This window comes from Metopolophium dirhodum, chromosome 5 (genome assembly GCF_019925205.1).
Source record: "Metopolophium dirhodum isolate CAU chromosome 5, ASM1992520v1, whole genome shotgun sequence".
NCBI classification, from domain to species: domain Eukaryota; kingdom Metazoa; phylum Arthropoda; class Insecta; order Hemiptera; family Aphididae; genus Metopolophium; species Metopolophium dirhodum.
Window position 1 is genome coordinate 28,996,433 of NC_083564.1, and position 15,485 is coordinate 29,011,917.

General features: G+C 27.8%; 1 protein-coding gene across 2 annotated transcripts; it reads left to right on the top strand.

Moving 5' to 3' along the window:
* Positions 1–138: 138 nt before the first annotated feature.
* On the top strand, positions 139–11,433 carry LOC132944727 (venom protease-like). Of its 2 annotated transcripts, none has more exons than XM_061014206.1 (7): positions 139–339; positions 9,666–9,902; positions 9,993–10,144; positions 10,205–10,323; positions 10,414–10,652; positions 10,772–10,944; positions 11,012–11,433. In XM_061014206.1, exons 1-7 carry the CDS (start codon positions 243–245, stop codon positions 11,186–11,188), a joined length of 1,194 nt encoding a protein of 397 aa, XP_060870189.1. In that variant the 5' UTR covers positions 139–242; the 3' UTR covers positions 11,189–11,433. The 2 variants fall into 2 exon arrangements, with proteins under 2 accessions (XP_060870189.1, XP_060870188.1); XM_061014205.1 differs by having other exon boundaries at positions 140–339; positions 10,414–10,673.
* The last annotated feature ends 4,052 nt before the right edge of the window (positions 11,434–15,485 follow it).

Here is a 15,485-nt window from a genome sequence, read left to right on the forward strand (position 1 = left end):
ATTCGTTGTACAACTATATACACACGCAGCGCATACGCTATTATTACTATTAATGTTACGCGGCGCGTACTATATACGATTACGTATACACTTTGATCTACACTTTGATCTACTGCCTAGATAGGTGTTATATATTAGGTAATCGGGTAAATAGTCACAGCTCGCTACATACCTATAGTGGTTTATTGTAAACGAAAATAAACTATTAGTTTGAATAATGTATTAAAATTATTTTAATAATAATGAAAAGTTATACAAAATTACAATGTTTTTTAACTGTGTTTTTATTATGTTTTGTGAATTTAGGATACAATGCACGGACACTAGTATTATATGAAGGTAAATTTTGTTATTTTTCTTTGGACTATGCGTGTAAGAGAAAAGAATTAAACAATATAAAATATGAAGTTTATAAATGTAAATTTTACTTTTGAGAAATCATTAGAACAGAACATATAAAAACAAAATATAGTGTTATTATTTACCACAGCCCGTATTATTAACCTTATTTAAGATTCTGAGCAAATAAGGGATGAATGTATTGATTTTATAATGATGTTCAGTGTTTGGATTAGATAAGTACTTTTTTATCTAGATAAAAAAAAGATACAATTATTTTTTAAATGGTTTTATATTTAGGTATATTTTAATTGGGCACTAGGAGCATAATAATAATGATATAAATAAAAATTATTACATTATTTATAAACCATAAACTTTCTTTGAGAATCTGTATAAATATTTAAAAATGCGTTTGTAAAATTTCGCCATTTTAATCAATAAAAAATGTAAGTTTGTGAAGTTAGCCCACTCATTTTGGCGTAGCGACTCAAAATCTTCACCAATAATTTGCGAGTTGATTGCGAGAATTTGTGAGTTCACTTTCAGAATTTGCGAGTTAGCCGTTTTTTAGCTGCAAACAAAATAAGAATGGGTGGGCCAAGTCCGTGGCGGTCCTAGCATTAAATTTTTGAGGAGGCAACAATATCGTACCCTTCTAGACATGTTAGTGCAAATCCCCCAGCTCTCAAAACTCATTTATTTTGTTTAAAAATCTGTCAGAAGATTTTCATTTTTACTATTTCTTATAATTAAAGTACCTAACTAGTAAGTTACGATTTGGTATTACTATTTTCTGTCATATAATATAATAATATATTATAATATACAATATACTATATATCTAAAATTTAAACAAAACTGAGACACATAAACCTATAAAGTGTCTAGTGGTTAGGTTAGGTTGAAAGTAGTGCAAAAGTAAAATTTCAAAAAATAAATTCAAATAAAAAAATGTACCTATTAATCTAAATAACAAAAAAAATTGGTTTCTAATTTAACTAGTGTCTTTCTAGTAAAAATCACAAACAAATTGAAGTAACATAAATAAAAGTATAGTCATAAAAACATATTTGAATAAAATATAAATAATAAACATTATAACAGTTTTTAGCACTGACCAACCGACTTTTTTTCAATACTAAACTCTAGAAAAAGGGAAGTGATTAAATAAAATAATCCTTCAGAAGTATGGTCTTCGCTGACATCATAAAAACCAAAAAAACGTTCAACCAACTCAGACTTATTAGTTATGTATCTTAAAATTAAAGAACATTGTGTTTTCTGAGTTATGTCTGTAGTAGGTATCATCGATTTGTACAGAATAAAACATGCACTGTTTAATTTCATTTTTAATGTGATCAACTAAATATTCTGCTATATATGAAATTATTTCATTTTATATGATTTTTGATGTACCTGTAAATGTATTCTGCAATGATTTGTAATGATTTTGTACTTCTAATGAGCATCTACTAAAATGTAATTCAACTAACTCTTTAAAATTGCCTTTATTTATAGAATTAGAACATTCATCATGTCCCCGAAAAGCCAACTCTTGTTTAGCCAAAAATAATACTAAATCAATTATGTGTTCCATGCATAACCTATTTAATCTTACATTTTCATTATATCATAATTTAAATAATTTTGCATGTTCACTTATTATGTCTATAACACTATAGTAGTATTTTTTTCTAAATTTTTAGATTTAAATAATTGTGCACATGGTCTTTGGAACTTTAGTGTCTCAGAATACTTCTGGATAGATTTTTAAAATCAGCATATCCTGATGTAATCCATACAGAATTTGACTGACTTAATAAAATGCATGGCCAACAGAATAATCTCTGTAAATAAAAACGTCCACACACCCAAGGATGTTTAGTATATACACTTGGACAAAACACTTTTGAGCCATTTTTGTCTGCGGACAAATATGTCAGAGCAGGAATAGGTTTACCTTCCCTAAGCAAATCATTTTTGTTATATTATGTACTCCAACGTCTGTAAGGATGTTCTAATAGCAATACAACCGGGTCGTAAATTGGATTCATAATAAAATATTAAAAAACAACACAGATAATCGCGCATGCGCTATTCCCACATTTTATATGCGTCTGTGTGTGTACATTTGTGTACACATGTAACGTATCGATAACGGCGGCGGCAATTATTGCCTCCTGAGAAAGTGGGTAGCCGCCGCCCACACGGGACGCATGGAAGGGCAGCCGTACTATGTAGTAATAAAGTATATCAGTATAATATTATTATTATAATCGCATATTGAGCACGGGCGTCGGGCAGTGGGCACTGGCCAGTCTCTTATGGGCACCACGGTCTTGTTTAAAGACCGAGACCGGGCATGGTAGTATGGTACACTCCATAATCCCTTCAATACATAATTTAAATATATATTTTATTTATTTCCCTTTTATAATAGTGTCTATATTTGAAAATATAAACACACAATATTTTAGAATTTAAATAATATTAACCATGTATTTTCTCTTATTATCAAGGGAGGCACGCCTCCCTTGCCTCCCCGGGAAAACCGCCACTGGGCCAAGTTCACGTAGCCCACCCATGTCGCTCAAGACTTCCGAAATTTATACCAAAAGAATAAAAGATGCGTCGACATTTGCGAGAATTTGCGAGTTCACTTTCAAAATTTGCGAGTTGACCCTTTACCCACGTACGTTTGCCCCCCCAAGGAAAATCTATAAACAAAGTATACAGATATTTAGCACGTAATTCGCTCGAATTCGCACGCCTAGTTTGAAAATTTGCACGACCTTCCTTACCCTCGAAAAACTAAAAATTCATTTTTCTCTTATATAGATTTTTTATAAAGGTCTTTTGTCAAGATAGATTTTTTTTTAAGATTAATTTTAAATAAGCAATGTATATTAAATAAAAAAACCTTAATAAAAACTGTATTGAATAAAAAAAATAACCCAAGTAAAATAGAAAAAATATAATAACCAATTAAATAAATTTAATTGATAAAACATCTAAATAGAAAAAAATACTTAATAAAGAATCTATCTATTTAATAAGATAAATCTATATTGAATAAAAAATCTATATTATTTAATAAAAAATCTAAATTTAACAAAAAAATGTAAATTGAATAACAACATTTAAAATGCATAAAAAAGTTATACTTATTTAATTTAATTTAAATTAGATTCAAAAACCCAAGTTGAATAAAAAAATGTTAATTAAATAATAAAAAAAACCTAGTTGTATAAAAAATCTATATTTAATAGCTCAAAATAAAGTCAAAATATTTGGAAAGTTGAATGATCTTCAAGAAATGCCGATAAAAACAATAAATAAATCATGTATGGTACTTACGGTTATTATATTTTTTCTTTTATAGATTGTTTATTAAAAATTGATTTTTTTCTATTAATTATAGGTGTTTTCTTATAGATTTTATAATCAATTTGGCTTTTTTATTCAATAACATTTTTTTCTATTCTACATAGATTGTTTTTATTGAATACAGCTTTTATTAAAGTTTTTTTGTTTCATATAGATTTTTTTATTAAATATATTTTTTATTTAATATAGATTGTTTATTTAAAATTGATTATTTTTTTATTAACTACAGGCATTCTACTAAGGCTTTTTTTATAGATGTTTATACAATCAATATTTTTTTTAAAAATTAGATTATTTTTTATTCAATAAAGATTTTTTATAAAGGTTTTTGTCAAGATAGATTTTTTATTCAATCAAGATATTTTCTATTCAACTTACATTATTTTTTTATTGAATACAATTTTTATCAAGGTTATTTTATTTATTATAGATTGTTAATTAAATATTGATTATTTTATATTAACTAAATGTTTTACTCAGACTTTTTTTTATAGATTTTTTATTCAACAAAAGATCTTGATTGGATAAAAAATCTATCTTGACAAAAGACCTTTATAAAAAATCTATATAAAAGAAAAATGAATATTTTGTTTTTGGAGGGGAAGGAAGATCGTGTGAATTTTCAATCTAGGCGTGCGAATTTGTGTGAATTACGTGCTAAATGTCTGCAGAAGAAAAATTCCGAAAATGTTAATTTGGATACCGGGATGGGTGGGGGGGCTGGTGAGACGTGTCACTGCCCCCCCCTCTCCATGAATTTTTAGTTTTTCGAGGGTAAGGAAGGTCGTGCAAATTTTCAAACTAGGCATGCGAATTCGTGCGAATTACGTGCTAAATATCTGTATACTTTGTTAAAGATTTTCCTTGGGGGGGGGGGGGGCTGGCCAAACGTACGTGGGTAAAGGGTCAACTCGAAAATTTTGAAAGTGAACTCGGAAATTCTCGCAAATGTCGACGCATCTTTTGGTATAAATTTCGGAAGTCTTGAGCGACATGGGTGGGCTACGTGAACTTGGCCCACCCATTCTTATTTTGTTTGCAGCTAAAAAACGGCTAACTCGCAAATTCTGAAAGTGAACTCGCAAATTCTCAAGGCCATGTTAACTACAATAATAAATTCTACATGGAATAAAAAAACCTAATTTGTATAAAAATCTAAATCGAACAAAAATCTCAGTTGAATAAAAAATGTAGTTATTTAATGAAAAAATCTAATTTTAATTAAAATTATATTTTGAATAGTCTTAAAAAATACAAAAAGTATAAATAGAATAAAATATTAGTTGTATAAAAAAGGCCAAGTTAAATGATATATTTCTACATTGAATAAAAAACTATATTTTAAATAGTCTTACAAAATATAAAAAATATAAATAGATTAAAAAAATTAATTGTATAATAAAGGGCAAGTTAAATATGTACTTGTCCAAATAATGTCCAACAAATTTTAAGAGTGGTCTAACAGTGTCCAATAAATCAAGATGAACATTTTTTATCAGGGTGAAATTTTGCTAACGTAAAGTTGTGCTGTTTGTAGTATAGTTGGCAGCACAAAAGTGTCTAAAGCTCTAACGGCAAAACTTAAGTCCAACAAGTTTGTTGAATATATTTCCGGTCTAAGTTGTGCTGCTAACTTGATGAGGTTCAAGCATTATACAGCATTACAAAAAACATTATATAAAATACTAATTAATAGTAATATTAATATTATTTACAAGCCATTTTAGTGTGTTGAACTGTTATGACAAAATAATATTATGGTTGTTCGTAAGTAGTGTTTGTAAATTTAATTATAATTATATTAAGAATATTATTTTCAAACACGGTATAATATTATAGTACTAGCGAAAAACATGAAGTGTTTTTTATTTTTGTATTATAACTATTATAATACCCACAATATACCTGATGGTATAAATACCAAATTTCATTTCTTATAAAGAATTGTGGAAATGAGTTTGGTGATAAAAAGGGTAACTCGCAAATTCTCGCAAATAACACGCTATCGTTTGATATAAATTTCGAAGTTATAGGACAACATGGGTGGGCCAACTTCACGGTCGAAAATTTGGATATGCGGGTAAAGGGTCAACTCACAAATTTTGAAAGTTAACTCGCAAATTCTTGCAAATGTTGACGCATCTTTTGGTATAAATTTCGAAATTTTTGAGCGACATGGGTGGGTTACGTAAACTTGGCCCACCCATTCTCATTTTGTTTGTAGCTAAAAAACGGCTAACTCGTAAACTATTGGTGAAGATTTTGAGTCGCTACGCCAAAATGGGTGGGCCAACTTCACGGACGTAAAAAATGTATCTAGATGAACGTTTAGATAACTTGTAACTATTTATCTAGATAAGATAAAAGATGACCAAATAATTATCTAAATATTCATCTAGATAAGTCCCGAACACTGATGATATGTGTTTTATTGAATTTGTTTATGTTTATAGTTACAATTTGATAAAAAGTACCGTAGATATATGAAATTTTCAATATAATATTATGTTTATATTATCTTTACTTTTCTATATACCATAACATTTTCAATATATTTTGACTCATTATGATCTATTTATAGGTGTATGAAGTTTATGAATATTATTATTTTTTTTTGATTCTGAGTGGAGCGATGAATTTATTGATTTTACAATGATGAGTGTTTTTAGATTCTGAGTGAAACGATGAATGTATTGATTTTACAATGATGTGTGTTTTTTTTTTTATTTTTTTTTTTTTATTTTTTTTTTTATTTTTTTTTTTATTTTTTTATTTTTGTGTCTGTGTACACGATAAGTAGTCGAAATAATGCTTCGATTTTCGACTTCAGTATCTTGTTCGATGGGAAAGTGAATATCGTTGGTGCATTGGGGAGGTCAAAATTTTAATTTCCCAGTAGTTTTCAAAAGCGATGTGAAAAACAAAAGAAAAATTAAGGAAAAACGCGAATTTTTACGCAAAATCGATTTTTAACAAAATCGATTTTGGTTATTGGTGTAACTCTAAAACAAATGACCGTAGATGCATGAAATTTTCACTGGTTGTTTATATTTGCATTTTCTATACACAATAAAATTTACAAAATATTTTGACTCTTTTTGAGCTGTTTACGGCCATTGTCAGTTTTCAATTTTTTAGTTTTTTTTTCTATAAATATCAATAAAATTTTATCTGTTGAGTAAAAAAGCTTGAAAATTTAATAGAAGGCTCCTAGGTTATTGTTTCAAAGGCAGATGAAAAAAATTAAAAATCCTTAGTCACAGTTTTTAATTATAAGCATTTAAAGTTCAAATTTTGACAAAATACGGAAAAATCACGAAAAATAGCAAATTATTTTGAGTTGAAATTCATAAAAATTTTTCTTTTTAAATCTAAGATTTGAAAATGTAATATAAGATTACTCATAAGTTTGTTTACCTTTATCAAAAAAAAAATGTCTAGAAGAAACTTAAATTAAATTTTTATGAGCGTCTGAAATTTATATTTTTACAACATTTGATATTTACTCGATTTCTCATGTAACAATTTTCTTATTTTATTGTAATTAAAAAACAAATGACTGTAGATACTTGAAAATTTCACTGAATGTTCATATTAGCATTTTCTATACACCATAAAATGTTGAAAATATTTTGACTCTTTTTGAGCTGTTTACGGACATTGTCAGTTTTCAATTTTTTTAGTTTTTTTTTCTATAAATAACAATAAATTTTTATTTGTTGGGTAAAAAAGCTTGAAAATTTAATATAAGGCTCCTGATATATCGTTCTAATAGCAGTTGAAAAATATTAAAAATACATAGGCACAATTTTTTTTTATAAGCATTTAAAGTTCAAATTTTGACAACATTTATCAAATTTATAATTTATTAATTATTTTGTGGTTAAAAATGTATAAAATGTTTAACTTTTATGGCTAAGGATTTAAAATTTAAAACAAGGCTCCACGTAAATAGGTTATATATAAATTACTTTATTCACAATAATATCATCAAATATACTTGGTAATATCATAGGCTGACTGACCGTTTTCGCTCAGAATCGTTTTTCTTATACAATGATATTATATCATTGAATTCAAATTTAACACCATCCATTACAGTGACCCACTTGTAACCTACTGTACAGCAGAGCGACATCCACTTATCCACCTTTTTTTATTTTTTTTTGTGTCTGTCATCACCTTTTAGGACAGTCAAAGTACTTAGATTCTCTTCAACAGAATCTTTTCTGATAGTTGGTACTTTGGGGGGTCAAAAGTAAAATTTTTCAGTAGTTTTCAAAAGCACTGTGAAAAACAAAAGAAAAATTAAGGAAAAACGGGAAATTTTACACAAAATCAATTTTTTGCTAAATTGATTTTGGTTTTTGGTGTAACTCTAAAACAAATGACCGCAGATACATGAAATTTTTACTGAATATTTTAATTATTATTTTCCATACAACATGCCTATTTTAAAATATTTTGAATTATTTTGAAGTGTTTAGGGACATTTACATTTTCCGTTTCCAATTTTTTTAGTTTTTTATTCTATGAATATATAAATATCAATACAATTTTATTTGTTGGGTACAAAAGCTTGAAATTGTAATAGAAGGTTTCTAATATATTGTTTCAAAGACAGATGAAAAATATTAAAAATCCATAGCCACAATTTTTTTTTTATAAGCATTTAAAGTTCAAATATTGACAAAATACGTAAAAATTTGCAAATTATTGTGAGTTAGAAATTCATAAAAAATTTTCTTTTTAAATCTAAGATTTTAAAATGTAACACAAGATTCCTCATAAGTTTCTCAAAAAAAATGTCTACAAGAAAGTCAAATTAAATTTTTAAGAGCGTTTGAAATTCATATTTTTACAACATTTGATATTCACTTGATTTCTCATGTAACGATTTAAAGTTTTTATTTAAAGTTCGAATTTTGACAACATTTATCAAATTTGAAATTAAACAATTAATTTTTTTGTAGTTAAAAATATATAAAATGTTCAACTTTTATAGCTAAGGTTGAAAATTTATAACAAGGTTCCACGTAAATAGATTATATATAAATTACTTTCTTCGCAATAATATCATCAAATATACTTGGTATAATATCATAAGCTGACCGACTGTTTTCTCTCAGAATCGTTTTTCTTATACAAGATATTATATCATTGAATTCAAATGACCCTCCATTACAGTGACCCACTTGTAACCTACTGTACAACAGAGCGACATCCACTTACCCACCTTTTTTTAATTAATGTCGATAAAAAATATTGTTGCTATGTCAAAAAACTTGAAAATGTAATACAAGATTCCTCGTAAGTTTTTGTTTGGTGGAAATTGAAAAAAAAGTTGAGCGTAAATCCAAATAATTGTTAAAATTGCAAGGTACCTACTTTTCTTTCAAAAATCAAACCTATTTCAATATATTGGTTTATATTTTTATTGAAATTGTGTCGTGTTATTATTATTAAAACTTTGGTTGTTAAATATATACCTTGTTAAATTAATATAACTAAATTTGATTTAACTATACATTTCTGTTTAAAATAAAATAATCTATTTTCAAATTGTGGCCCGTGAAAATCCATATTTATTTTTTAGACATCAAAAAGGTTGATTGCCTCTGATTTAGACGCTTGTAAAATGGTAGATTAAAACTTTAAAGACAACAATCTTAAAATATCCGAAATAATTCAATAATTGTAAAGGAGTTTTTAATACGACTTCTTACCTACTTAATAAACTTGTTATAATACTTTGTTTGAATCTAATTTTTATTATTTAAATATTAAACAGTAGTATACAACACAGTCTACAAAATATCGTTTAAAAATTTCAATTTTGTCTATTTATATTATAGTATTTACAAATAACAATATCAGTAAATTGACTATCAAAATAAATTGAAATATGATTCTATTAATATATTATTCATGTTGAGGTGATATTTGTGGGCACGGCGATGGAGAAACTTCCAACTACATTTGTCGGAATTGGGAAAATTGTCCAGTTCCAATCGAAGAACTTACGAGAAATATTTACCCTTTATGCTCTTTCAACGGAATAACTCCAATAGTTTGTTGTCCGCCAGAAAAAAATATCCTTAATCAATTTACTATCACAACGATTAAACCTGAAAGCATAAGTCCAATTTCGAAAACATCTGCTGCCACGGAAAGTATGTAAAGATAATCTGTTCAAAATTGTATTATACATTTAATATTTTATTTAATAATTATTCTTATTTATTTTAATTTCACACATTTAGAGTGTAGAAAGTATTCGGAATTAATTAATATTACAATAATAGACCCAGTATTATCTTTATCAAAAATGTATCACAATATAACAGATTGCTACGAAGCCGAACTTTTAATTAGTGGCGGGGAAATGGCTAAACCAAAGGAATTTCCTCACATGGTAACAACATGAAATTTATGATATTATTTATTTTTATTGTATTTTATTTTTTAATTACAGGCTCTGTTGGGTTTTGGTGAAAACCCAGACAATGAATCATGGTTTTGTGGAGGATCACTAATAAGTAATAGATTCGTACTAACAGCAGCTCACTGTGAAAAAACCGGTGATATTAATCCGTACGTATACTTATGCAACACTTACATATTATTATACAATGTATTTATTTTATAAACTGTAATAGAAATAAGCTATAACTATATTTTCAGGTCATATGCGAAATGGGCTCGCCTAGGTGAACTAGACTATAACTCAAAAACTGCCGATGCCAGACCTACAGACTATAAAATAGAAGAACGCATAATACATCCAAATTACAAATCACGTTCTCTGTACAATGATATAGCATTGTTTCGGTTAGAAAGAGATGTACATTTCTCGGCATATGTACGACCTATTTGCCTAAATACAGATAATACATTAACACCTCCAGCAATAATAGCCACAGGTTGGGGAAAAAGAAACATGGGTAACATAGTTTTATATAATAATCAATATATTATAATTGGTACCTACCTACATACAATTATTATAATTTATAAATATAATGAAAATAAAAATGTTTAGCTTCACGTCTTAGCTCACGTTTATATAAAGTGCAGTTAAACATTATTCCGGCAGAGCAGTGCAATAATAGTTTCTCATACATATCAAACATAAATAATATATTAGCAAAAGGAATAGTTGAAAACTCAATGTTGTGTACTGGCAATGCAAAAGGTGTAGAGGACACTTGTAAAGTAATTAATTTGTATTTCTTCATGATAAAAATGTCTCTAATTACAATTTATTTTTACAATATTATAGGGCGATTCAGGTGGGCCAATTCAAATAAAACACAATAGTTACAAATGTATGAATTTACAAATAGGAATAACATCATTTGGACAAAATATGTGTGGGCATAGAGATTCGTCTACTGCTTATACACGAGTATCGAATTATATTTCATGGATTGAAAGAATTGTCTGGCCAAAAATGTAATAACAAGTTGACCAATAAAATAATAAAGCATAGATTTGAGTTAAATGTTAATAATCTACATTTTAAAGTTTGAAACTGTATAATTATATTCATAAAGAAAATTTTTTTTTAATTGTTTGTATCAACTGTGCATTCTGTTAATATTTTTAGGTTTACACTTCAATATTGCCTGTAGATACCTATAATAATATCTAACATATAAATAATGAAAAACGAAAATATATGTATTTTATTTTATTTATTTATATAGGTTTATCGGTTTTTTTTTAATGAAACTCGAATAATATTTTGGGTTGCGTAGAATAGAAGACTTTGTAAGAGCGACACAGTTATGGTAGTATTGTTTGGAGGTAAATTCAAATTTAGCGCGAAGAAGAGAGAAGTGCTTGCAATCAGATAGTAGCTGGGATGCTTTACATTCGGTATGAGCGTGAGACTTGGCAAATACTAGTTCTTTGAGCTCAGAAGTATACCATGGAGGAATGGTGGATGGGTGAAAAGAAGTTTTTTTCTAATTCACAGTCACTGCATAAAGCTACCCGAGTAGTGTCACCAAATAAATGAACCACAAAAGGACTAGGCACTTAAATATCTATTTACAATATTAAATACATATAGGTACATGAGTAAGGAAATCAAAAGAAGACTCATAATATAAACAAGTTAGGAAAACAACACTCTAAATTCTCGTTTTCTAAGCGTCTTTTTATTCAAAGCAATACACTATAAATCTAAACACAATTCAAAAATATTTCTTTACCTAATCTTAATAGTTAAGGCCCCTGTAAATGTGTCATTATTAAGGAGTTGTGTTTAGGCAATTATTTCGTTCCTGCGATTACTGATCGTCTTTGTGTGTGTAGTAAATGATCATTAGTGTGTGTATACTCCCCTACCATCACCAGCGACCCACATCAATTTACACTTCTTTTTTATTTCTTATCTGGTTTATGGTCGCACGCACACACAAGCACAAGTCATTTTAAGTCATTAGAAAACCAATTTATGGACGTGAAATAGCCGTCGCACTGACAAAAATTAAGGTACTTCTAGTGCTTCAATTTAAAAAATGTAAAGATGTTTGTGTTGGTAAACAAGTTTACTTTGCATTGGTCCGAGAACTTTTTCAATTTTAGTAAACTCTTGACGAGAATAAATATTTTACATTTTATAAATTTATAAATATTTAATATTGAATATATTAAAAAATATCTAAAATATAAAAAATATGCTCCGACCGATGTAAAGTAAACTTGTTAACCAATTAAAACATCTTTACCTTTTTTAAATCGAACCACTAGAAGAGTAATTTTTGTCAGTCGCTAAGGTCGTTTTGATGAAAAATTAATAGGGTTTGAAGGGGCCTTAATATTATATTTTGGATAGTTTGTATCTATATTATAACTTACACAATGACTTATTACTTAAAATCAACAATCAAAATTAGATATCTCAACACAAACGATTGAAATTAAATATCTTTATACTATAATAGTAAAATTTTACATTTTATTATGTCAGGATATAATTCGAAAATTGACAACATGAACGATACAAATTTTACCGTCAAATCAGGTTACTTGTGGCACATTCATTCTTTACATACGAGTAAAACATTCAATTTGCAATATATATATATTATATATGTTACGGTAAATGTACGAATAGCGGTAAAACCTAGGATTTACCGGTAAATCCTATGTTTTGCCGACTGCTGACGGTAAAACCGATACACAAAATAGTTTAGGTAGTCGAACCCCGAATGATTTTTGTAGTTTGGACTTTTACAAACGAGATTTGGTATATCTTAAGATAAACAATCAGTGTTAGTAAAAGTCCGAATTGTTTACCAATTGTGCAGTAACATTTTTTATGCTGAAAGTTAATTAGTATATATTGTAGTCCGAAATTATTATATTAAATTAATGTTATTATTATATATTATGACAACAAATTTTCATTACTATTATTATTACTATAACTTATTATATAACAAAATTTAAACTATTGTGTTCATTTTACAACGATCGATTTCAGGGATTTTCATTTCGACCTAAATATATTAGATAATAACGGAAGACCTATTTTGTGTATCCTAGCTTTTACCGAAATCTTCGGTCAATGTCCGAAATTCGGACATTTACCGTCAGCAGTCGGCGAAACCTAGGATTTACCGATAAATCCTAGGTTTTACCGCTAATCATACTATTACCGTAACATATATAAATTAATGTATGTCTGTCTGTGTGTCTGTGTGTCTGTGTGCCCATATTGCCATGGAAATCATCTACATACGTAAAAATGGAGCGTGACAAATGTATGCTACCTAATAAATCGAGAACAGCTAGTACGATTTGACTCAATTTTTATAAGATGTTCGTAACTGCTAGGAGAAGGTTTTTATGAAAAAATATTTGAGGGAAATCCATAGAAAAAGTAAGAAATCTGGATGGCAAAATACAATAGTGGTGCCATCTGTCCAGATAAAAATAAACTAAATAATAAAAAATTTAGTTTATTGTTGCAGATTAAAATAATGTATAATATATACATAATATACTATTGGTTAATCGGGTATGTTTGTTGATTTGTATTATTATTTTTTTGTCAATATATATATATATAAATGAATGCTTGTGTGTAGATTAGACCTCTGGGAAGAAGATAGGCTAATTTAAAAATGGTAAATTTGGTTTTTTTTCATTTATCTGGTTTTAGTACGGTTAGGTAAGGTTAGGATTTTGTTATAATTGATTATATTAATCCACCAATACGATAAACCTGGTATAACTTTGGTACTTTAGAGTTAAATTATACACTTACGTACAAACAGCACGGGTAGATTGCCTACCTGATCATATACTGCTGCAAATCAGAATTTTCATTCCGGGCAACGGAAAAGTTAAGATAAATTTCGAACACCATACACCGAATATTAAATAACGAATTGAACAAAGTTTGAGTTGGTACATTAAACGGGCAACGAAGTGCACGAGATCAGCTAGTTTATATATTATATTTATATTATATTATTTTGAGATTTCCGTCTGTGTGTGTGTGTGTCCATATTACCACGACAACCATTTGGAGGTGCTCAATTTCAATTACCATACTTACTTGATTAAAAATCAATAAAGTAAAAGAATGTGTGCCTATGTATTGTCACAATATGTTATTTAGTAGCTTTGTAAGAAAATCGCTACATGAGAAATTTAATGAATATCAAATCTTGCAAATATTTAAACTTCAACAGTCATAAAAATTTAATTTGACTTTGAGGTAGACATTTTTCTTTTGATAAAGGTAGAAAATCTTATGAGAAACCTTAAATTAAATTTTCAAGTTTAAAAAAAAATAAAAATATATTATTGAAAATTTCATACGTCTAAATATATAACTTCTATAAACAGCTCAACATAAGTCAAAATATATTGAAAATGTTATGGTTTATAGAAAAATAAATGATATATCATATTATAATATAAACATTTAGTGAAAATGTCATATCTAGTATCTACGGTACTATTTGTGACTTTTTATTAAATTGTGATTATGTATTTTTAAATATTTTTCAACTGCCATTGTAACAATGTATTAGGTATGTGTTGTATTCAATTTTCAAGATTTTCGACCCGAACTTTAAAGCATTTTGACCGGTATAAAAATATTTAAAAAATTTAAAAAAACACATCATTGTAAAATTAATACATTCATTGCTCCACTCAGAATCTAAAAAACAATAATTTATGGAAATTATTGACAGTAAATATGGTAAATGTTTTCCAAATACAACAAGAAACGTAAGAAAATACATTTTAACTGTCTTCGGCACGAGGATGAAAAAATGTTTGTTTTCTTGTAGTTTGTCAAAATAGTTATTGCTTTGATAATATTTACTAGGTACCTATCACTATACTTTCCGCATTACGTTAGATTGAATTGAGAAATTTTTGATAATCTATAAGAGATATTATGAAAAATATAAAAAAAATACATTTGTTCACTTTACTGCGACAATAGTGAATATAAACAATAAAAGTGGCAGAATTAAAGAATAAAATATTAATAAATCTGAACGTAGGTATTACAATAGTAAACACGACTGTCGACCACGTACAATGTACATACTATAGTCTCTCCAGCGAGCGAACGCACCGACAAAAACTGGTTCCCTCAAGAACACCCTGCCATAAGGGAACCGGTTTCGATAGCATAGAGACGCAGGGGGATGCGCAGAATCGGCGCGTTCTCTCGCTGGAAAGAGTGTATACTGTATACTGTATGCTGTGACATTCAA